We start from the raw sequence: 26,193 nt of genomic DNA, 5'->3' as shown, positions 1-26,193 counted from the left end.
TTTATTATTTTTTTTGCAAATTGACACTAATATATTTTTCTTTTAAAAGTTTCCTTTTTTCCAGCCCCCCTTCCTAAATAAGAAATAAGTGTTTTTTTACAACAAAACGAAGTATCTTATCACTTGGAATTGATCCCTCGTGTAAGGAGTAGTCATTTCATTGAATGATTACTCTCATGCCAATCTTTTGAATAGATTTCTTATAACGACAGTTTTCTTTTCTAGACCATCGTATAAAATAAAGTAAAACTGTATGCTTGAAACATGTGTGTAACTGAAACGACTTTGAAGTACCCACTCAAATCAATGATCTATATGAAAGTTAAATGATAAAGTTATAAATCAGAGACCTTTCTTGCTTTTGAACCTTTTTCGTCATAACAACAATTTTCTTTTCTGGACTATCATTAAAAGAAGGAGAGCAAGCGTAAAAATTTTGCTTCAAACACGTGCGTCGCAAACTTATTAATAAATCCCTTTTGTGACATGTGACAGAAGCCATTTAACCATATCATTTTGTCATATCATATAATCAACACCTTTATTAATTAGTCCTTTGATGTCGATAGCTATGAATGCAATGAGCTGATTATTGATTTTCTGTCAAGTTCAAGGTGAATTCCGAGTATTGTCTGATCGGTAAAGTCAGAGAAACCCGAAATAAGTAAATAAACAAGATGGCTGAAAATAAATCGTTATATATATTTCTTTCGCCAAATTCTTTCGCCAATGACGAATTTTAATCGCCACAATTATTATTTTTTCGCAAATTGCGAAAATGGCGACCGCCAGCGGAAACCCTGTATATATATATATAGTATAGTTGATAAATATGGTTGAAGGCAAATATTTCCTTTAAAAAATGAACCATTGAAACTATTAAACATTTATTTTTTAAAACATAATTCTATTTATTTTAATGACAACAAAATAATTTAAAACATAATTCTATTTATTTTAATGACAACAAAATAATTTAAACCTATCAATTATTATTTCTGTGACCATAGTAAATATACCTTTTGGTTTGCATTTCCCACGGAAACTACAAACAAATCCACTCTTACAATTTGGTTTGCATGGTGTCTTTGCTAAAAAAGTATAAATTATGATTTAATTATTTAAAAACACAACAAAATCAAAGCATGCAATAATGTGTGTTAATCATCATAGTATATATTGGGATTCCATGTTATAATTTCTTCATATATTTTTTATTGATTAACGAGGTACTTACTTTTACATGCTCCTAGTTTTGTTCTCACTAAACCTTTGTTGCATCTACATTTTCCTCTGAAACATCTTTCATTGATCTTACACTTTCGTTTACACCCTGAAAGCACGAAGTAATGAGATTATAATAATTGTTATAATCCCAAACGAGCTTGTTTACATATAAATGTCAGCCCTTAGTTAAGTTATCATGTATTTTGTGCATCGTATCTAATGTCATATCTCTCTTTACGGTGTTTACACCTAGAGAAATGATATTATGAAAAGAACGTGAGTTATATATATGTTCCGGACCATATCATTATTTAGACCATACGCGTATGGTCATGACCATATGCGTACACTCATATGGTCCGACCTTAGGCTCATGTTCGAACCATTCGAGTATAATACATGTTTGGTTTGGCCGGACCGTATGAGTATTTGGGTCATATAATTTTTTTTCAAATTACATTATACACGTTTCAATAATACAAAAACTTTATCTAAAAAAACAGTGATAGTTACATAACAGTTTATTAATTTTATAATCCAAAAACAACGTAAAAACTAATAAACGATGCCATAGTTAGTGTTCATGGCTGGTAACTGCCATTGACTCGTAATAAAAAATCGTTAATGACTATCGGTAATGACTATCGGTATAAAATATGTTTACTATGAATTTGACAATTAAGTAAAATTAACTTTGTGAAACTCCTCATTTTTATTTAGCTTATCTGTTTATTATAATATAATAATAGAAATACCTATGCGATAGTGTCTTTTTAATGAAAAAATTGAATGAAAAATTAAGAAGAATAAAATGTAACAGAGTGTTAATTACCCCGACCATATGAGTATATACCCATATGGTCATGGCCATACGCGTATGGTCCAAATACTCATATGGTCCGGAACATATATAAAATTGTATACAAATGTACACTTTAAAACATAAAGAATATCATTATCTTATAATTAACTGTCATTAAGCACAATACATTTTTAAAAATATGCACTAAATAGGTTACACTACTGTCAAATGTTAAGGAAGGGCTGGTACTCTCTAGTTTAACACCGCCACATGTTGGATGTGTCTTTCACCAAGAGTCAGGAACTTGCAATTCATGATCAGTGATGGTCGTTTGTTGTTGTGTTACATATCTAGTTTTCGTTAATTATTTTGTACATATATCATGTACATAAGGCGATAGTTTTCTCCTTTGCACATGTTGCATTGTTAAGCAGTTGCTATTTCGGGACCACTTATTGCGGACTATGCGGTATGCGATTTGATCAATGTTGAAGGCCGTTCAATCTCATAAAGCTGTCTCATTGACAATCATATCACGTTTTGTATTTTTATATTTACATAAAAAAATCTTTAGCTTTAGGTCTATGGATAGCTCTCTAATATGCAATCATGAAACGTCCGCCTATTTGCAAAATACGTTCTTTTACATTATGTAATTGAAGACCATACTGTTATTTTTATATCGTGAAATGCATTACTGTAAAAATAAAAACATTTTTAGCATGATTATGTACGTATCCTGTTTTATTCCTACATCTGTGTCAATTGGTTTCTTGTAAACGGTTGTCTCTTGGGAAATCATCTTCTTTTTTTTTAACCACGCCCATCTTTTTGGTACATCAATCTTAATTATGAATTGTATATACCTTTTGGTTTGCATTTTCCAAGGAGACTGCAAACAAATCCTCTCTTACACTTTTGCTTACATGGTATCTTAACTAAAAACAAAATCTATGATATGAAAAAAATTAGGCAGTTATATCTTATAAAAAACTTGGTTGATGTCTCTGACTTTGAATGCTTATATCAATCGTGTTTTTCTATTTGAGATTTTTTTTTTTTTTTTTTACATTTAATCTTATACTTTTATCACATACTGCAATCACAAAAAAAAATAAAAAATAACAAAATATATGTTTGATAATATATACATCGCCTTATGTTCAGGGAATCAAAATTTAAGCCGGGAATGTCATAGTATATACCCTGTCTGAGACCTGAATAATTATATAATATATCCTCAATTAACCTCAATTGCCTAAAACAATGTAAAACAACAAAATACAGATCAAGTTCGAATTTGGTGTTGCGTTTATTTTACCGTTCTAAAGGTATGCCTTTTTTTTAACGTTATATTTTATCGACAAGATTATATGTGTTCAATTGCACATTCTTCATTTAGTTTTAAATATACATGTACTAAGATGATAAACCTTGTTACATTTATCTAAAGTTGAGATACTTACTCGTACATACTCCCCGTTTTGTTCTGACTGAACCTTTCTTGCATCTGCATTTTCCTTTGACACACCTTTCATTGATTTTACACTTTCGATTACATTTAGCTACAAACATAATAGGACTGCCAGTTCTATTTAGCACAAAATATTTTCTTCAATCTGGGAAGAGAAGAAAATTGCCAAAAGCTTACCCCCTGCTTCACCCGCAGAAAAAAAAATACAAAAAGTTTAGCGATAAAAACAGGGAAAAAAGGATACTTTTGATATTAATTTCAAAATGTATGTTGCTTTTGACCTATTGATCTTATTTTGTAGAAACAACTTCACTATACTTATGACACATCAACTTCCGAATAATTATTGACACTACAGCTCTAATTTGGTAATTCCATGGAAAAACTTGTCGACAAACCATTTCTAATGTTTTGGAAGTGAATGCGAATCCCAAAGTTGCTTTGCCGTCATGATTTTTCATTTATGATTTCCCCCCGAGAAGTTATAAATATACAAGCAACAGTTTGTAATTTCTAGTGAAACATTTGATCTGGTAATAATTTCAAGTACATTTCGGGGAGATTTATATACTATGATACGTTTGAACGATTTATTTTGAATGTCTACTACTGATAAGGCAGTCCTTCAGCTTACTTTTAAGGTGGTACCTAACACTACAGGGAGATCACTCTGTAATATCACGTTTTAATTACGTTGAGTTGTTAAGGGAACATGAAGTTTCTTAATGATCAAAATTAGTGAGTGTCAAATTGCCATATAACCAGTGTAATTCTTCTGTTAAATGGGTTGGTTCAAATATTTTGAAATTTTTATATATTTGTCAAAGGGTCAAAGTAAATACTTTGTCAAAATTTTAGGAAAATTAAACGAGCCAAATTAATTTTAGTGAAAGTGTTGGGTATCACCTTAAGGAAAAAGTAAAATCACAAAAATACTGAACTCAGAGGAAAATCAATTTGGAAAGTCCATAATCACATGGCAAAATCAAAAAACAAAACGCATCAAAAACGAATGGACAAGGAAGTATTCTTCTGACTTTTCAGTCTCATTCAGTCTCGTTGAAATCTCGTATCTGGAATTATTTCCAAAACGTGTGATACAAGTGGAAAATATCAATGAATTTTAAAAATATTATAATCAAACATAACTCTGTGAAAAAATTGAGTATTTACAATCAATGGTTTTTGAGTAATCCAGTTTTCAAATTTTACGACCAATTAAGTCAGTATTTTTAGCCAAAATTTTGAGAAAATGGGTTAGGGATACAAAAAATTATTTTACAAGAATCATGTACATCCCAAATCATTTTGGTTATTTCAAATTTCTTAGATATGTATTTTTTCAATCATTTAAAACCAAAAAGTTGAAATAATATGCATTTTTGTCTTTAAAACTGAAAAAAAATTACAAAAATACAAAATTGACAGCATGGTAAATTTTACAGAAAAACGCGTCAACATATGACAAAACTTTCTTATATTAACACCTACCTATAGTTTTTTTAAGTAAAATTTATTCAGATTGGTCCACTTCATCTTTATAGAAAGTATGAAAAAAAGTTTAATTGTGGAAGTGCGATTTTTTCCCCGATAATAGCCCAAAAAGAGGTAAAAATCGATGAAAAATGGGAAAATTATCAAAATTGGTTGTTTTCAAAGGGCCGTAGCAAAAAAAGAAGTGCACCACCATATGATTTTTTCTTCACCAATTATTTTGTTACTATCTTATAAACCAAAAAATCAGGTAAAGAAAAAAAGTATAATTCTAGAAATTTTTGGCTCCTCAGAGGTGTACATCCTTAACATTAATTATCTCCGAAAACGTATAAAGTTTTGTTTTTTGTCGTGTTTACTTTGCTTCATCCAACAATGATAAAGTTTAATAAGGCTCTGATATATTGAATATTTGTTAAAAAGAAAATTAAAAAGCTACTTTTAAAAATCTTTTAGTGATAAGTAATGATATGTACTGGTAAAAGGAATCAACGTTTCATACATTGTGTGCGTCAAAAGTGGGTTTCAAAATGTATACATATCAGGAACGCTCGAAATAATCATTTAAAAATCAGAAATGTATAAATACGTAGAACGGGTAGGATCTTAAAGAGTAGACAAATTTCTCATAAAACAATTTTTGCTATCCTACCTCAGTAATAGATTACCTTAGCCGTATTTGGAAACCTTTATGGAAAATGATGGTCCTAAATACAATGTATTCTTTAACTTAGTGCTTTATTTTGCCTTTTTGCCTTTTTTTTTCGAATATCACTGATATGTCTTTTGGAGATGAAATTATGTTATCTATGATCAGTTATTTGCATGAAGGAGTAAAATCTCATGTTCAATGCAAAACAATCATAACCGTGTAAAGTTAAAGTCAGCTGTTGATGAGTAAGTTCTAGGGGAATAACGAACTAATTTTGAAAAAGGTATTGTCACTGTCACATTTTTTGTCTGGGCAGCAGTACAGGACAAAATCAGCAAAAAAAAAATTGATGAAATTGGGAATGAAACGGGAAAAGGTGTCAACAACTCGTCCAAAGAGCAAAAAAAAACAGACGAAGGCAAACAATATATTTTAGACATAGTGAGAATATCGCACCGGATTAAGATGGCCCCTTAAAAATAGCAAACTCAAAATGTTAATATACTTACGAGTACATACATCCACACCATTACCCTTGAATTTCCTTTTACAGATACATCTATATTGGCCTCTTCTAAGACGACACTTAGCATTGTGATGACAAAGTTGATTTTTAACAATTGTCATAGTCAGTTTCCCGTTTTCACTGGAACACTTGGTTACAATAGTGCAGTCTGATGAAGTTAATTGCTTTCCAAGCTGAGAAAAAAAAAGATCAAATCAATGGACTACAAGAAAATCTGAATGAATGGAAAGATAATTATTTATTACTCTAATCGTAACAATATTTTGCTTTTCAAAACTTAGACGCATTTCTGAATTTTTACAAAATGTTGAGTATATTCATATAAGACAGCTTCGTCAAAAGATACAATCAGAACTAGCGTCAAAGTCATAGCTACATGTGTGCGGACTGAGTCATAATAAGAATGTTACGGTTTTGAATCTAACTCATGTTTTGATGCTAAGGACATCTATAGATCTGCCTTTGACCTACTTAAAATAGTTATCAACATTATGCAAGAACACACATACATGTATATATTTGGATGGAGAGTTGTCTCAGTTTTAACAGATTCAACCGTTCATTTTTCTGTTTTAAATGTTTAAACTAGTAATTTTGGAGCCTTTAATTACTTGACAATGCTTTACGTTTAAGGCCGTACTTTCACCAATAATTGTTCATTATTACAAGTTGTGTATCACAAGTGAATCTACTCTAAACGAATAAAATTGATGTATGACAAAATTTAAATACACAATCAATTAGGTAAGAGATGAATAAATTAAGCAACAGTAGTATATTGCTATGATATTTTCAATTATTCTAGAAAGTCAACCATAACTTTGAACAAATAAAATTGTTGCCAAATAGAATAAGGTACACACTCAGGTTAAAGAAAATAATTTTGTTGTAAGGTATACAGTATTAATGGAGAATGAAAACATTATTTACAAAATAACTAATGTTGTTGTTCATAGTACGAGAAACAATGTTTATACATATATGTTTACATACGGGATAGTATTCTCCCTCTGGTCCTCGACACCCACATTTTTCTTTGGGCACACATTCATTTCCACTAAGAATAAATCCTGCTTTACATTGACAGCCTTCAGTATTTGGTAATCTGCATGTAAGTGGAGCATCAGGGTCAACACACGTTGCTGGACATCCACTGCCAGAAGTACTATATTCCATATTCTCTGGACATGTGAGTGCTAAAAATGGAAAATCGGTACAAATGTATTTTAATGTTCCATATAAATTCAGGCATTTTCGAATCTATATTTTATTTTATCATAAGACAATTGCACACTGACTGGCATAACTTATAAAAGTTCATATGGGCGTTATATTAAGCCGTTAATTTCTAAAAGAAAATAAACTTTCAGTTCTTTTTTTGTAAATTCATTAAAAAATATATCACCTATCGAATTAATAACCCGGATATTGAGATCAAGGAACGAACATAGTATTAAAGTATGAGCTAATCATATACATACTACAAAAATCTTTTCTTCGCCAAGTTATTGATAATCCCATATCTTCGCATTGTTCTGAGTAACCCTCCAAAGATTCACAAATGAATCGTTCTAGTTCCGGTGATCCTGCTAGACTACAGTAATCATATAAACAGGATTCATATAAATCGTTAGCCATATCCATATCTTTTTTCGCACAAGACATGAATGGACTTTTGTAATTTTTAGGATTCAATAAACCACAGTATTTGTCGCTAGCAGATATTTTAGACTCTTCTGCAGAACATGGATCTTCTGGTACAGGACCAACAACGCACCTGCAATAGCATTCGATCACTCATTAGTTAAAATAGTAGTAACATGATTAACTCTCATTTTGATTTAATATAATAGAAAAAAAAATTAAATCAACTTTCAAGTACCCGTACTTGTTTTAGGTTTTTGGAATTTGTTTTCAGATGTTCGCACTCCATGTTTTTTCCTGCGATACAGAGAAAGCTTTTTTTCCCCATTTGGTCCCATAACATATTTCCTCAGCATATAAGACTTCAATAGGTCATAAAAGGTCATTAACCATAGTATAATGTTCAAGTCTGAGCCTGCCTTTTGTCACATTTTTAATCAAATGTCTCGAAAAGGAGCCCAATAATCAATCAATATTCTTAGTTTTTTTTCCTTAACCAGACCTCTTCTGGCTTATAGAATCTGTTTATTTAGTTTTGCTTTAGTACATCCTTAAAACGACAAAAGGGTATATAAGAAAATGACAAGGAAGATATATAATTCCTACTAAAACCACATAGCTACATGTCATTGTAGTATACATAGAAGTTAAGATTAGCCTGGCCAGAATGTCTTTTTTCTTCCGTGCTATGTTATTTATAGTATTGTTTGTTCTTTTTTAGCTTCTAATGTTTTAACATTGCATTGTCAGTTCCAAGTTTAACTTTTTTGCTCTCTTCTTATCATATCAATCCCTAGTAATAAAGTGTATTTTTGATGTTTTACCATTCTAATAGACAAAAAAGAATATAAATTAATATTGAGTTTTTATAAAATGGATAAGTTGCAATTACACCAGTATAAGGCACTTTGCCAAATAAAGGTGAAATTGTTACTATGGAATTGACTTACTTCTTATCCTTTGTTTCAAAGATTCCTGGTACCGTATAGCTTTGTCCGATTAGTTCGAATTTGTCTTTCTTGAGACTAACATCCTCGCCAGTTGCTGTTCTGAAATCGTCTTTCTTACCGTTGCAATCACCACAAAGACCAGAGACAATTCCCGAATAACTATTTGGAACAGATACTGCCACGGTACCGGCACCATTCCATGTAATCAACATGTTACATTTTGTTTGCAGCCGTACATATCTACCAGAAGTCGTAATTTCAAAGTTTGTACCAGAGTATGGAGTATAAACTTGAACGTCATTAACCTATTAATAAATAGAAACATTATAACATTATAAAAATATGATAAGCAAAAAAATATCAACTAAAAACAACGAAGGAATCATTTACATGTACCAACAAATCACATTCGAATGAGATCAATGAAGAGCCACCAGTATAAATCTCAGTATTATATTGATCACATATAAACCCCAAATGTGTTTGTTGTGTCGTCCTTTTCCTCTTATTCCCGAATTTGTTTTTTCTCAAACGATTTATGACTTTCGAACAGCGGTATACTACTGTTGCCTTTATGCATGTATCTGAAAATCAACACTTAACAATCCCAATCATATTATCTATATTTAGGTATTTTGGTCCTCAATGCTTTTCACCTTCGTTGTTTAGTTGGTCTTTTTAACCTTTTGGATTCGATCGTCACTGATGAGTCTTTTGTAGACATAACGCGCGTCTGGCGTATATACAAAATGTAGTCCTGGTTTCTATGAAGAGTTTATTTACAATCACTGGGTCGATGCCATTGCTGGTGGAGATTTAGTTCCCCGAGGGTATCACAACCCAAGTAGTCAGCACTTTTTGTGCTGACATGAATTATCATTGATATGGTTATATTCATAAATTAACTGTTTATAAAATTTTGCATTTTTAATTATAAAGGCTTTTCTACCCAAGGCATATATTGCCTTAGCTGTATTTGGCAACACGTTTATGTATTTTGGTCCTCAATGCTCTTCAACTTCGTTGTTTATTTGGCCTTTTAACATTTTGGATACGAGCGTCACTGATCAGTCATTTGTAGACGAAACGCGCATCTGGCGTATATACAAAATTTAGTCCTGGTATCTATGATGAGTTTATTAAGTTCCATGATCGAAAAGACAGATTGTGACTTATATAACCTGTTAGAACATTTAAAGTAAACCGATTTTTATTTCCTTAAAAAAATCAGTTACTCACAAATACGACGTTCTTTTTATCTAGCCGAATTGTAGCATCTGCTAACTTGACCAAAACATATTGTGTATATGAGACTTTTGTGTTTGCACCACGGTGTTCATTCTGCACTTGAACTTCAAAACCACCACATTTATCATGGGATGTTGATTTGACCATGGTATAAGAACATATTCCCATAAAGTGAATGACTTGTCCATCAAAACTCTTATAATGTGGATCTCCACTAGCAATACAGGTACAGGTTCCTGTAGTCAAATAGTCAAAAACAAAACGTTCAAAGTTATTCTGTTGTTGTTTCATTACCTTATAATTAATACCATACCAGAAAACATGTTACTTCATTGTAAATAAGTTTTCGGTATGATCGTACATTGTATTTTTTCCCCTTTTTTTCGTTTACTTGCGTTTATAAGTTCATTAAGATATCATGCTTTTACTAAAAAGGTTATGATACATGCATGAGCTATGCCTTGATATAAATTCAAGTGCAATATTCATAATCACACCAATCATTATAAATCTATATAATTTAAATCATGGCACCAACGCATTGGCAATTTGTGTTTACGGTATTCTAAATGTATGCCTTTTAACGAGTTCTGAAAATATGAACGTTCCTCAATTTGTTTGTCTTCTCACCATTTTATTTTTTTTTAATATCCAAAAAGATTGATCTATTACCGCATTTTTAATTTCTGTTTTTTTACAATACAATGATGTATTTATATGCAGTTCTCGACCTTTTTTATATTTAACGCCATAAAAAAAGTATGAATGATTTACCACTTTCTTTCCTTGACTATCTGTTCTACTAAATATATAAAATGATAAACTGTATACCTGTGCAGCTATTTACACCGTCTCCGACAAATCCTTTTCTGCATACACATCGACCTCTCTGACATTTGGCATCTGGATGACAAACACTAGATCCACATTTTGGTCCTGTTGCTATTGAAAACATAATTACTTTTCAGTAGCTTAGTGGATTCATTAATATTTGTTGGGTACCAATTTTCGTGGATTTCGAGGATACAGGAGAACCACGAATTCAAATGTTCAACGAATAACAAATTTGCTAAAGGAATGAGTGTAGACTTTGCCAAAACCATGAAATTAAATATCCACGAATATGTAAATTTTCCTCAAACCACGAAAATTGGTACCCACGAAAATAAATGAATCCATTTATAACGTCTTTAATACTTCTGAAATTAATTTACATGTATATTGAAAGTAATAACTGATAATAACTAATGATAAGAGTAAACATTTTATTCATATATTTTTTTCAAATATTCGACGTTGTATGTATATTCCCTAGTATTTTTTACTTTTATCGAAAAAGATAATTTCTACATTTGAAAATGCCTGTACCAAGTCAGGAATATGACAGTTCTTGTCCATTCGTTTTTGATGCGTTTTGTTTTTTTGATTTTGCCATGTGATTATGGACTTTCCAAATTGATTTTCCTCTGAGTTCAGTATTTTTGTGATTTTACTTTTTCCTATCAAAACTCTTATCTTTCTATAGAATTCAGTCAGGAAACATTATTTTTACACCTTAGTATAAACCTTCAATACTCAGCTACTGTTAAACATCTAAATTATGGTATCAACAGATGATCGTATTCTATGTTCTTTTCATTATTACTAATCACTTCTCATTTTCATAGATGATTATTTTAAAGCTAGTTTAAGTAAAAAGTAATCAATAACCGATTTCAATATATTTACATTGCTTTTTTTTATTATTTTTTTATTAGATTTAAATAAAGTTTAAAAGTTTGCCAAAAGTTTATCAAAACATAATATTTTTGGTTTTTGGCTGTCTTTTGAGTTATAAATGTAACCCTAGTATCTTTTGCCAGTTTTTGTATGAACACAAACTGAAATAAATAAACATATCACAACATATGAAGCAAATTGCCAAATAAACATGATAAATTTGACTTTATCCATTCTAAACAGTTTAAGAAATACCTTCGCAGACGTATCGAACAGTAACGTATTTGTATGTTCCACCACAAGGATCGCCGTACAAGCCGTTATTTGCTGAGATCATGCATGATTTTATTCCATCACAATTCTTTCTTATTATAGGTAATGGTTTGTTAGATGAACATGATGTCGTTTTTACTCTTGGGTCTTTACATGTGCTCATGTCAGTTCTCCCATATGTTGCCTCTACAATTCGTATCGTTTTCTTCCTTGGACATGATATACTACCTTTTAAACCCTCGCATATTACTTTCTCTATACCAGTTTCTGGCTTCCCTTTGAAAACAGATATTTTTATTATTTAAATCTACAAAGTATAAATCACAATAATTGTTTGTTAATTGTATTTTTAATAAATAATTTACATGATTAAAGTGGTGTCTTTCGCAGTCCTGAATAGTAAAAAACAGAGAATCTAAGTTCAAGATTTTCTATCAAGTTAGCAAAATATGATTGAGGAATGCAGATATATCTAATATGAATTTTCATTATAAGAATATAACTTATACATATTTATATTTTTACAAGTGTAGATCATTTTTTAATTTTTTTTTAAATGTTTTTAAACTGGCATTTTAAGGGGAGGTAACTCTAAAACAGTGCATTTTTTGAAGGAATCTACACGGATTTTCCCATTTTGTATTTTAGCCGTAAAAAACGGACTGTGACCCTATCTTTTCTTTTTATATTCTCAAAGCATTGTCTGAAAGTTATCTTTTCCTAATTTATTTTACTATTCTATCATTTTTTTTAGTTTCTAATCACAAAACGGTGTTTTCTCCAGTATAATCCACACAACATTTGTCATTTTGTCACAACCTGTACTTGAGAAAATGCATGGTGACCTACCATTTTGAATATATTTTTGACCTTATATCAATAGATACTACGTTTTGGCAAAGTATGAACAAATTCTATCATTGTTTTTTAGACTAAAATAAAAATAATATAATTTGTTTATGTTGATGATGTTGAGGATAAGTTTCCCAACCCGTGTTTTAACAAGTTTATTAAAACTTATAAAACAGCTGTACCTTTGCATTTTTTTATTCCATCTCCTTTGAAACCTTCTTCGCAAGCGCAATCATAAACGCCATTGAGTAGTTTACATTGTGCATTCCTGTGACATCTTTGTCGTCTGATGACTTGCATTTTTGCGTTACCGTTTTTAGCAACGCATTTGGACACCGTCCGACAATCTCTAGATGTAATTTCTGTATTAATCTGATTGCAAAAAGTAGAAAATATTAGGTTCATGCATTTCAATTTTCAAACGAAACCGAAAATTGATATATCGAACACTCTAATGAGTTTAGAATTTCAATTAAGAAATAAAAAAGAAAGTCATATTTAAGTTTTTTTTATATCCAAGTCCTATGTTTTACGCGATAGATGAAATTGTGTACTTAGTACATGTTCAATCATAACTACTAAATTAGGCTGTACTTAGTAAATGTTCAATCATAACTACTAAATTAGGCTGTATAAATAATGGCATTCCATACCGAAATGAAAGTAACAAGTCTTTCCATTTAAACAATATTAAAGTTAAAAATATTATGTTTTATAAAAATATCTCATTTAAAATGTTGAAAATTCAAAACCATTAAGACATGAACTGTGCAAGCCTTATTTAGCACGCTATTTAGGTTCGTAAATTCTTCTTGTTCGGTTATAGTTATCAGTCTGATGAGTATTTATCCCCCCCCCCAAAAAAAAAATATCAGCTTTATATATTTTATGCGTTATAAAATTAATCAACTTACAGGATAGTAGTCACCGGTAGGTAGCCTACAACCGCACTGAGCTTTTGGTATACATGTGTTGTCACTGAGTACAAATCCCTTTTTACACTGACATCCTTCTGATGGTGGTAGTTTGCATGTTTTGGGGGCATCTAAATCTACGCATGTGGCTGGGCATCCACTTACAGAGCTACTGTATTCCATTTTGTCTTCACATGTAAAAGCTATTTAAAACAAATAAAGGTAGTCGGTCGCATATTCAGAAATAACATCATGCATGCCGGATTATTATGTATTAAAAAATAAAATGTATAGGTTTATTTTGCACAAATTTAAAAATTGAACGTTAATGATATTTTAGTGTAGAAGCAATGTTTAGCGTCTTGGGTCTCTGAAATCATAAGAATCAGATGGTGTACAAAACATCTTGATTAAAATTAATTTGGTTGGTTCGCTTTTCATCAAGTTTTGAACAAAAAATCACTGCGACCCTCTGACCAAAAAAACAACAAAAAAACACTTTATCGGAGAAATTTTATTGGATATACATCAATGTGACAAACACTTATTTTTATCATTGACAAGCTTAATCGTTCCGCAGAATAAAAAGTGATTTGTAGAGAGATCTGTACCACCTTTTACAGTTAATTCTGACAACATTGTTTTTCATTTTACGTATACACTTGATTAAAATGTTTGAATAGCATACTCACGACAAAATTTTGTTGTTCTCCATGATATATCAAAACCCATGTTTTCACATCTTTCTTCAAGGCCTTCAGCAGCTTCACAAACAACTGTATTTAATATGTCTGGTTGGTCACTATATGCACAATAGTCATATATGCAACTGTCATAAATATCTTGAACTAATGCCATGTCTTCTTGTGAGCAATCTCTAAATGGGCTCCTAGAGTTAGCTGGGTTTAACCGCCCACATACGGTGTTTCTTGTTGCTTTGTTTCTCAGTGTTGGCGTACAAGGATCCGGTGGGGCTGACACACCACACCTAAATTGAAAAACACAAGTCGGCATAAACACAAACTTATAAGAGTTTTTTATAATTTATAAAAAAAGAAATCAATGAATAAATATCTATACAAAAAGAAGTTAAATAAAAAATATCAAACTTAAAAAAAAAACATTATCCAACAGAAAAATCAAAGGTCAAACCAATCAAACGAATGAAAAAAATCAAAGTTCAAACTCATTAAACACATTGAAAACAACTGTCATATTCCTGAATTGGTACAGGCATTTCTTTATGTAGACAATTTTGGAAATTCCTAGTTTTATAGCTAGCCAAATCCATTACTTACATAGAAAATAGCGTATAATACACTACATCCTATCAATATTTTCAATATTCATGTAATACACAATTGCATATTCGCCAATGACGAAATAATATGGCAAACAATAGACAAGAGAAAAAAACAGAGAGAAAAAACGAAGAAAAATCATTTGATGAAGCAAAATGTTTTTAAATCTCGTCTCATCTAGTCTACATGTATTCTTGTGTCATTGGGAACACACATTCTACTACCAATTAGGCATTTATAAAGGTTATATATATATATGTATGGAAAACGTTTGTTCGAACATTATGTATTATGGCCAACAGCGGTGTTAGCCTTATATTTCTTTGTAGATATTCATTATTGATTCGTGCTATTGTGTTAAGTTCCGATTTTTGAAATGTTTTTCCTAGATTGCTACATGTAGTGATTTTACCCAAAATCTCCTTTATGTATGAATGTAAGACTTGTACACTTACTTTTCACCATTGCCCTCTATAATCATGTAACTTTCACCAATAAGGGTAAACTTGTCCCGTTGTGTGCGCACATCCAAACCATCTTTTGTCCTAAAATCATCTTTAATACCATTACAATTCCCACACAAGCCAATTAAATTCTGGCTAAAATGACTTGGTACCGATATGGTTGCTGCACTTCTCCCGTCCCATGTAATAATGACGTTACATGTAGTTTTCAGTCTTACGTAACGTCCTGATTTTATGATACTGAAATATCCAGTTTTATATGGTAGATATCTTTTAACTCCATCCACCTGCAAATCATCAAAACAACGTAAAAATTGACTAATATTTGTATTTGATTATAGAACTATGTTATATATTAAAGGAATGATAACAGCTGTTTGTGTGGTTTTGTTCTAGTTCAGTCCTGTTTTGATGTATTGTAAACCATAAAACAACATATGCATTAGTGATATAACAAAAATGTATATTCATTCTTGTTGAGGTTTTCATTTTTACAAAGTAAATAAACTCATAATAGATTCCATCAATAAACTTTGTATATACGCCATACGCCAGACGCGCGTTTCGTCTACAAAAGATTTATCAGTGACGCTCGAATTCAAAAAAGTTAAAAAGGCCACATAAGTACGAAATTGAACTGCATTGAAAACCAAAATTCCTAAACGTTTTGCCAAATACAGCTAAGGTTATCTATTCCTAATGTAGAAAAGCCTTAGTATTCCAAAATTCAAAAGTTTGGTAAACAGTTAGTTCATACCTATGACAATATCAATGATAATTCAAAAACAATAGAAATTACTTTTGTTACCTTTTTGAGGTCAATTATACTGAAATTGCCCGAACTTATTTCATCGATCTCTTATGTGTTTTCATTTTTGAATATTTACATCTAACAATTTTACACCTTCAGTAGCTGACTGATTTTAATAATTTTGAGACAAACGGGATAGTTTTAGTGTTTCAAATTTAGGCTTTTAATTCTATGTAGCTACATACCGATAACGCAAAATGTCAGAATATATACCGATTTTCAATAGCTAATGATTCCTATCATTCTTTACTCGATAAAGGGTTACTGACCACAGAGAGGCTTCTGGACCAAGGGTTTCATGATAAATTTATGATTATCATGTTGTCAGTTTTAACGGCGCAATTTCGAGTAAAAGTCATATCATCGAGCAATATTTTTTTACCAATTTGTATTTGTATGAATTACAGGAGCATCTGGTTCCATCCCCTGTTTATAGTGGAGGTCATGTTTCTTAATCTATGTGTTTTTGGTTTTAATTGTTTGTTGTGGCTTGTTTTGCCTTTGCATTGTCTGGTTACGTCCACTTATAGGTTTGAGTAACCCCTTTGCATATTCTGCCTCTTTTTTACGCGTCTCTGTTTTGTAAAAGGTTTTGATTATGAACGATTCTCAGATGCCTCGAGTTCTAGACAAATAATTTTCGATGCATCTAAGTTAAAATAAAATAAGATGTGGAATGAAAAAAACAACTATCAACCAAAAACCAGATAACATTAATGCACCTATCTGTAACTTAACTGTCTTCAACTATAATAAAAATCCGTACATCCTCCGAATAAAAAAGACAATACGTACAAATATATGAGTTCTTGCAGTTATTGACAGCTAGTTCAACGGAAATAACAACTAACAAACATTCATGAAAAAAGACAAACAGCCCTATTTCTATCGAATCAGAATCGTTTTAATCCGGCCTATTTGTGTCTTGTAAAAATGTATGAAAAAGAGTTGAAAGATACCAAAGTGATTTTGTCATGGCAAAACAACAGTTTATACAGCACAACGTAGAAATCTAAAGACTTAACAACACAAGCCTATCCAAAAACCAGTGGTAATCGTGAGGAAGTGATAAACAAGTAATGCAGGCAATGCTAATAGTAATGTGTTAACTTGTTTGTCTTTTAGTTGTCTTTGGTAGGCTTTTTTCCATTACGTTGTTAGTTAAACATTGTCATTTCTGTTTCCTTTTGGAGGCGTACTTATCTAACTCATGTGCAATGTTTTCTTAAATGCATAATGAATAATAAGATATCACCTTGACAACTTTATTCTTCAACAAGTCAATCTTTGTGTTTCTGACGACTACATGAACAGATCTTGTGTATGAGACACGTTTGTTTCCTCTGTTTTCATTCCTGACTTGAACATGGAATCTGCATGTACTTTTTGGATTTACATATTGGGACAAGGTATATTTACATGTTCCCATGAAATGTATCATTTGTCCGTCAAATGATCTGTAATGTGGATCGCCGCTCGCTGAACATGTACAGCTTTCTGGTGATAAATTATATACATAACATATCAATATTAAACGAAACAACAAATCAAACAGCTAACCAATTTAGGAAAAAATATGTGTACTGCATTTAAAATCAGAGACATTATTACATGAAAATTCTCCGTCTGTCTACTTGCTTGCTATGAACATTTATATTGACACCGATGACCTGTAAAGTTCAAGGTAATAAAGAAAAAAAATCAACAAATTATCAAACAGGTGTTAGAATCACGTTTTAACAAATTGTCGTTAATAACTATATGACAATTTAACTAAAACTAGTCAATGTAACCGTTACATGAACATGCACATTATCTACTAGATACTATTTTCTATTAATAATGTATATATGGTACATGTATGTATTTTCATCTCTTTGAACAATGTTTTATTATTCTCTGATAACGATTAAAATTGTCTACCAAAATGAAGACATTAACCTTGATCTATGAATTTTGGATATTTACATATTGTGAGTTGTCTCGTTGGCATTTATATCCCATTTTCTGATTTCTTTTTAACATGCTTAACTTTCTTTCTTTCTTTTTAAATCTCACTACCTTCGGTTAAAGTCTTATATGATTTGAACTATTATGCATTAAATACACCATCAGTACCCGTAAGTCCACTATAGTGAAATTGTCATCCTCAGATGTGAATAAATTTTGTTTTTTGGAATTCAAAATGTCTTCAACTGATATACACTTACAGCTGATTGCATTGAGAGTGTAGGTATAACTTATATCTTCATTATAAGTCATTATTAGGTAAAGTATACTAACCTCAATTTGAAAACGTCTAGTCATACAGACAGGTAGATTGTTTATCTGTCGGACTAGTCTACTCTTAAAAGAGGGTGGTTTATCGTGCCTAACAATGACTTCACTGTTCAGCTAGCTAGCAAACTAATCACAGGTATTAGATATACCTACACACTCATTGCAATCGGCTGTAGCATGATGCCCTTTTGTCATATAAGTAAACTTTACTTACTGGAACAAACGTTAATGCCATCTCCTGTGTATCCTCTTTTACATCTACATCGTCCTTTCTTGCATTTACCATTTTTGTGACATTTTCCCTTACAACTACCTGGTTTACCTGCAAAGACGAATAAAGCGTTATTTAGCTTTGTTCATTGTTGAAGGCCGTACGGTGATCTATAGTTGTTAATGTCTGTGTCATTATGGTCTCTTGTGGACAGTTGTCTCATTGGCAATCATACCACATCTTCTTTTTTTATTTATCTATAATTACATTACGTCGTCCATCAAAAGCCATCATAGTAAGAAATTGGTGTTAACATTCAGAAATTAAACTGGAATGTCCCATCAATATCAAGAAGAGTATACATTATGTTTATTGTTGATGGCCGTACTGATCATCCACGATATTTGAATTTAAGGGAAAAAAGAAATATCACAGGTTTTACGAATGAACTCTGCCTCGTTGCAGTCTCACCTATATCATGTATATAGTCCCGTAATAGGACTTAGTTTAATTGAAGAATATATCATTAAGGATACGTGTGAATTATTAAATAGAGTGAATAGTTTTATTAAGCGATGTCGTGAACAATTTATTTCATAATATAGTAGCGAGTAAAATACAGTCGAAGAACTTTTCCGTTAGTCTTTTCAGAATAATGTTTTAGTAAGAATAGACGTCCTAATGAGATGACTTTCTTGTTGCAAAAGTCAGGCAGAAGTGAAAATATTTTGCATTCCTAAAATGAATTTAAAAGAGATGCTGAAATATGTTACAGCCATAAAACAATTCTTCCATTATTTTTCAAAACGAAAAATCGAAAAAAAAACATGCTCCCTACAAACAAACGACATTCAAATCTTTAAAACACTACAAAGAAAACTAAAGACCATACTTGTCAACAGTTACCCTTTATCAAGTAAATTCAGACTCTTTTATATCATATTACCTGAATTTTACAAATGTGTTTCTAAGCAGACAATTTATGGAAAAAAAAACTAGCCACGAACAAACGAGATCATGTTTCCTTGAGAGAAAATATTTTTATGACAAATATTAAACAGAAATCAGATATTTACCTTTACATGGAAATGACCATATTCCAGTTGCTCCCCAGCCTGTAGATATTCCAATATTTCTTATTTGTAATGGATTAGAAGTATCTGTCCACTGCATGATTTTCTTTCCACGTCTGTTCTCTACTCTGATTTTACCTTTATTCCATATAACCTTGAATGTTTGCAATTTATTTGAACGAAGCACTTTTCCCTTATATTCCGATAAGCTTCGGCCTTGTTTCTTGTCACGGACTACTGACTTTGAGTTACCCCAACCACCTAGTACTAACTCATACAATGGATCCTTCTCATTATTGGAAGACATTAAGGCTAAATGTGCATCGTTTTTAGCCCTCACTTTGAACTTGATAGTATAACTGTCAGGATTATCTACCCTGATGCCATAATCTGAGAGTAGTTTGTATTTATACTCGTTTGGCGTTCGGATTTTCTTTGCCGATCGACAACCTAGAAATATTTACGTACAACATTGCATGACATAGTTCTATAAAAATAGCTAGAAATATTTTTTTACGCGAAGCAACACATGTTCAACACCCATCAACTCTTGAACCCAAAACTAGCATGACATTAGAATTAGCGCATACATTTTCGCTTGATACAATAAAATATGTATGACAATACGGTCATTCAGATTTATGAGATTTGGGCGATTATAATATAAAAGTAAATTTGAGTGATATAATTACTACGTTTATAGTTACAAATCAAAGGTCATCATATAGGAAAACAAACAGATAACGCCGTACATTTGAAATTAATTCAAAATCACAATATTAGTTGTACTTTGTAAATGTTAAACGATAAGATCCATTATCTTAAGAAATTGCATCATTAAGAATGCAGTCATGTAAGATTCAGAAACTTTTTTCAAATGTTTTCCTACAATACAGGGTAAAATATCTCGTCCCGTATCCAAAACTTTTCTTCAAAAGGTCATACAAGGTGATAACAAAGACACTCTTTTGACAATGAAATGAATAAATAAATATCAATGAACAGTGAGGGATTGCATTATAAAAGACATCTGACTATTTTTGAAAAAGGTTGACAAGGATAATATACTAGTATATTGAAATGTGTTACACAATTTTCCATAAATATTTTATATCACATTTTTGTTTTTCTTTACGGACTTTTCGATTTGATTTTCATCTGAGTTCAGTATTTTTGTGATTTTACTTTTTTTTTAGCATTCATATATACTGAAACTTTTTTTCTAAACAGAGACACAGCATGCTTAATTAAAAAAAATTACTGTAATTTAAAATGAAAACACGTTTAAAATGTCATGGGTCCCAAGAGCTTTTCTCGATTTAACTTTTTAGGAACGTTCAAAGCCGAAAATTTGAAAGCAAATGATGTATGAGACTCAAACAGATCGAGACCTATATAACTAAAAAGGACATAAAAAAGGGCCAAATCCATCTAAGGTTAACTTTGCCTGAAGAAGATCTCTGGAGATTGTTTTATTGCTACTGATATTGATTTTTTGTATGTTGTCATAAAACGCAATATAAATTGTATGTATTTCAATACAGAAATAAACGAAATTTTACGGTTCTTCATACTGTAGATAATTATAGTTTGACAGTGCACAAGGTCCTTATTTTCTCAATTTGTTTACGAATCATTTACACTAAATTACTTGGATATGTTTTAACTAATACTCAGGTGTTGAAAATATGATTTATTTATTAATTGTATTTGCCTTGTTTACAAAAAAAAATAATAATACTCACGTTTGACTTTTTTACAAGATTTAACTCCGTCGCCTTGGTATTTCGCTTTACAAACGCATTTTCCTTTTCTACACTTCGCTTTCTTATGGCATTTGTTTCTGCACTTAGATGTCTGAGCTGCAATTATATATATAACTATCTTAATAATCAACAACTGTATTTACTGATATTGTCATGCATGGGATGCAGATACTTTTAGGCCTGGTGAAACAAACCTATTTATTGATCTTGCTTGAAAAACTCACAAATACAAACAATATTGATGGGTTGCTTCAAATATGATTTCAATTTAACCCATAATGACATAAATTGATATTGGAAAAAAATCTATGATTAAATTTCTTTTCGTCCAGTCCTTATTAGTCAATTCTTTAAAAACATATCTTGAGAAAATTAAGAAAATCAAATATGCCACATTGTATTTTTGTGGAACTCAGCTTTTAAAGGTTGAAAAAAGAAAAGTAATTGATAAGTATGGCGAAAGCTTTTAAAATAGTTAATTGTAACTTTATTTATAACAACATTTACATATACATGAGTAAGCAACCCATTTTCTGCTCGAATTGTAAATGGAAAATATCTCAATTGATATTTAGACTTAAAATTAGGCTTTAAGCATCATTTGGAATATTCATGTTATATATTTAATCATAAATCCGTTATTGACGCCATTTAATTTGCAAATTTCTAACCTCTTTTTAAACAACAGACGCATTTGTTTGTTATCCTTAAAAAAGCAGAGACATTAAGTGAACTTGGAACATCTCATTCGCCAATCTCAACTTTTCAAATAAATGAAGATGATACCCTCATAATAATAGTATAGTAATGGGTGGTTCAGAGGAAATGCAACTATATACCAACAACATTGTACCTTTATAAATAGAGATCCTCCATGTACCTCCACAAATCTGCTGTTTATTTCCTGAGCATGGCGTTTTGCAATCACTTTCTTTTCTTTTTTTGACCTTTCGTAAAGCATCGCCACAAAAGCATTCGATCCCATACTATAAAAGTTTAATAAGTTGTATTATAAGTATCACTTTTTCAGTAATATAGATCATTCGTGTACATGTATAAGGTAATGAAAATAAATTGATTAATAATAAAAATACCAAAATTAAGGAAAAATCCCAAACAGACTTATCAAATGACAAAATCAAAAGCTTAATTACATCAAAAGAATTAATAACAACTGTTATATTCCTGACTTGGTACATACATATTAGTAGGTAGAACATGGTGAATTAAGCCTGATTTATAGATAGTTAAACCTCTAACCTGCTATTTGGTGTGAGCTAAGGCTCCGTGTTGAAGACCGTAACTTGACCTATAATGGTTTACTTTTATATATTGTGACTTGGATGGAGAGTTTTCTCATTGACACTCATATCTCATCTTCCTATATCTATGACAGTCGATCAGAATTCCATGCTATTGATATATCTATTTGCATACGTTTATGTTCTTCTACCTTCTTATGATTTACATATGAAGTCATGTACATTGCTACCCCGAAAGCGTTTTTTTGTGGATCTTAATTATGAGGATCGCTCATCCGGCCTAAGGTTGATAATACTTCTGGGTCAATTTCTTTTTAAATTAGATAACTTTGTTGATACAATTTTGTGGTTCTCTTTACTTAAATAAAAAATAAGATAAACATTCACGAGTCTAAATCCGATATACAATACAGCAAAAAGGAGCGATTGCTCATCCGGCCTAAGGGAGGTTATATTTCTCGGTCAGTTTCTTTTTAAATTAACTAACTTTATTGATACAATGTTATGGGTCTTTTTAATTAAATAAACAAAAAGATAAACATAAACGAGTGTAAATCCGGCATACATTACAGCAAAAAGGACCGTGTTTATGTGTGTGGTAATTTGAAGTACGATTAAACAACTAAGTAAGAATTAATCGTATTTCAAATATTCAAGATCATAAGCCTCTATCTTTCCTTGACCTACCTCAACACCTGCGTACTTGAATCCTTTTTTACCACAAAACTGTCGGCATTTCTGAACTGTCATACTTTTGTCTTTTAGTACATCTTTAGGTAATATTCTTTTGCTGTGATCCTGATAGCAACCAATATATGCTGATCCTTTAATAAAATGGAGAAAAAAGCTTTGCCCAGTTTCCTAGATATAAGAAGATGTGGTGTGAGTGCTGTTCCTTTAATGTGTATATTGTCAACGGTATCTTAAGAAAACCATCGTGTTAATATTCGATAATAGATGATCAACGTTACACTATTTATTTTGACTGTCTGCGTACCAATTCGAATTTCAAAGGAGCAGGTATTATAATGACATTTTTGATCCCTTGAAATCAAAAAGTACCAAAAAAAATACTTAATGATATCCTCAAAACGGGGACATATAGCTGCTTTCATCGACCTCAGTTTGTTTATTGTGGATTTTTGTCTCGTTGATACTAATACTGCATCTGTTCTGATTCGGTCATATGGATACATATAATGATATATTTGTTTGTTTGATAGTTAAAGATTCGAAAACTTGTTAATTATAATGTGATACGGAAAAAGTGTTCAAGAGTTTTTAACCATTTCTTTTGAAGGAGTATATTGTAAAACAGTTAACAGAAAAAAAACATATTATGATTCTGATTTGTCTGACATTGTGGTGTTGTTAGTATTTTTCTACATTGGCATTTTAATTATAAACAGTGATAAACTGAAAGAAAATAAAACTACATACGTTTGCCTTTCTTACAAGACCTTACTCCGTCGCCTTGGTATTTAGCTTTACAAACGCATTTTCCTTTTCTACACTTCGCTTTCTTATGACATTTGTTCTTGCACTTAGATGTCTTGGCTGCAATAATATATAAATATCTAGATAATCAACAACTGTATTTACTGATATTGTCATGCATGGGATGTAGATATAATGAAATAAATTGGTATTGGAAAACAATCTTTGACTAAAATCCTTTTCGTCCAGTCCTTATAAGTCATCTCTTTAAAAAACGTATCTTGAGAAAATCAAGTAAATCGGATATGCTATCTTGTATTTTTCTGGAAATCAGCTTTTAAAGATTGAAACAAAAGAGTAATTGATAGTAATAATAGAAAGACGTTTAACATTGTTAAATGTAACTTTATCTATAACAACATTTACATATATATGGGTAAGCAATATTTCAGCTCGAATTGTAAATAGAAAATATCTTAATTGATGTTTAGAACTTATATTATACTTTAAGCATCATTTGAAATATTTATGAGGTACGTTTAATCATAAAGCCGTTATTACTGGCTATTTGATTTGCAAATTTCAAACCTCATTTTAAATGACTGATATATTTAGTTATTATTCTTGAAATAACAGATATATTAAATGAACTTGGAACATCGCATTCGCTTATCTCAACTTGGTAATTAAATAAAATAGTAATCTCAATATTTATTAATAGGTGGTATAGAGAGAGGGAAAATATATACAAATGACTCGGTACCAGTATAAATAGAGATCCTCCATGTACCACCACATATCTGACGTTTATTTCCTGAGCATGGCGTTTTGCAATCACTTTCTTTCCTTTTTTTATTCTTTCGTAAAGCATCACCACAAAAGCATTCGACCCCATACTATAAAAGTAATATAAGTTGTATCTTAAGAAACACATTTTTAATACATTTGCTAATTAGATAATGGCAGTTCAAATAAATCGTAAAATAAGTAAAATATCGAATCCAAAGAAAATTACAAACACAAATTCCTTTATCAAATGGTAAAATCAAAAGCTCATACACATCAAACGAATGACAAACAACTGGTATATTCTTGACTAGGTACAGGCATTATTATGTCGAAAATACTAGTTTAATCTTAACCTCTCATCCATGTGACAGTCGAATAGAATTCCATTATATTGACATAACTATTTGCTTACGAAAGAGATAAAAAGTAAATATGCACCTTTTCCATCTTATGATTGAATAAAAATATTTGAATTTGAAGACATGCACATTGCCACTCCGAAAGCGTTGTGATGTGGATCTTTTTTATAAGCAACACTCATCTGACTTCAGATTGATAATCCTCCTTGGGCTAGTCCGAATAATTTTGACGCCTTGAAAGGCTATTATATTATTTTTGCTTTGACGCATAACTGGGACGTCATTACGTCAAAGTAATTGTTTTGTTAGACTTCGAAAGATAATTTACTTCTTTATGAAAACGTTTAGCTGATTCACTTGTCAGACGTCAGTAAATTAATAAAAAAAAAATGTTTGTACAAAACTCGGTAAAATAAGACGTACCCGAATCTCCGAATAATATAAATCAAATGTTACGGAAAGTAAGGTCTGTCAAATTTATCGAGTTTGGTGCAAAACATATGCTATTCTCTTCTAAAATTATATAAACCAAACGTTTTAAAAAAGCAGAAGATAATCGTCCGCCTTTGATGGAAATATAATGTATTTCACCATTACTTTGAGAAATTATTAGAGATATTATGAACAAACAAACAAATAAAAGGTAAGAACTGGTATATATCAAA

The 26,193-nt window shown here is 31.0% G+C and overlaps 2 protein-coding genes across 12 annotated transcripts in view; one reads left to right on the top strand and one right to left on the bottom strand.

Annotated features, from left to right (window-relative positions):
• LOC134711167 (uncharacterized) overlaps positions 1-26,193 on the top strand; it is a 431,307-nt gene that overhangs the window by 140,871 nt on the left and 264,243 nt on the right. The window lies entirely within an intron of this gene.
• The window catches only part of LOC134711166 (uncharacterized), a 76,188-nt gene that overhangs the window by 33,685 nt on the left and 16,310 nt on the right, over positions 1-26,193 (bottom strand). For all 3 annotated transcript variants that reach the window (XM_063571614.1, XM_063571616.1, XM_063571615.1), the window contains exons 18-40: positions 25,144-25,276; positions 24,384-24,500; positions 23,631-23,767; positions 22,535-22,667; positions 21,661-21,777; positions 19,919-20,365; positions 18,846-18,953; positions 17,607-17,848; positions 15,532-15,827; positions 14,468-14,763; positions 13,776-13,978; positions 13,044-13,233; positions 11,992-12,285; positions 10,849-10,959; positions 10,009-10,253; positions 8,770-9,074; positions 7,657-7,952; positions 7,169-7,371; positions 6,159-6,348; positions 3,496-3,594; positions 2,896-2,967; positions 1,238-1,333; positions 1,020-1,091 (exon numbers count right to left, since the gene is read on the bottom strand). In XM_063571614.1, coding sequence (XP_063427684.1) covers positions 1,020-1,091; positions 1,238-1,333; positions 2,896-2,967; positions 3,496-3,594; positions 6,159-6,348; positions 7,169-7,371; positions 7,657-7,952; positions 8,770-9,074; positions 10,009-10,253; positions 10,849-10,959; positions 11,992-12,285; positions 13,044-13,233; positions 13,776-13,978; positions 14,468-14,763; positions 15,532-15,827; positions 17,607-17,848; positions 18,846-18,953; positions 19,919-20,365; positions 21,661-21,777; positions 22,535-22,667; positions 23,631-23,767; positions 24,384-24,500; positions 25,144-25,276 — 4,402 coding nt within the window. The remainder of the gene's footprint in view (positions 1-1,019; positions 1,092-1,237; positions 1,334-2,895; positions 2,968-3,495; positions 3,595-6,158; positions 6,349-7,168; positions 7,372-7,656; positions 7,953-8,769; positions 9,075-10,008; positions 10,254-10,848; positions 10,960-11,991; positions 12,286-13,043; positions 13,234-13,775; positions 13,979-14,467; positions 14,764-15,531; positions 15,828-17,606; positions 17,849-18,845; positions 18,954-19,918; positions 20,366-21,660; positions 21,778-22,534; positions 22,668-23,630; positions 23,768-24,383; positions 24,501-25,143; positions 25,277-26,193) is intronic.

This window comes from Mytilus trossulus, chromosome 3 (assembly GCF_036588685.1).
Source record: "Mytilus trossulus isolate FHL-02 chromosome 3, PNRI_Mtr1.1.1.hap1, whole genome shotgun sequence".
Taxonomy (NCBI): domain Eukaryota; kingdom Metazoa; phylum Mollusca; class Bivalvia; order Mytilida; family Mytilidae; genus Mytilus; species Mytilus trossulus.
Note: the sequence above shows the minus strand (reverse complement) of the source record. Positions and strands in the feature narration are given on the sequence as shown.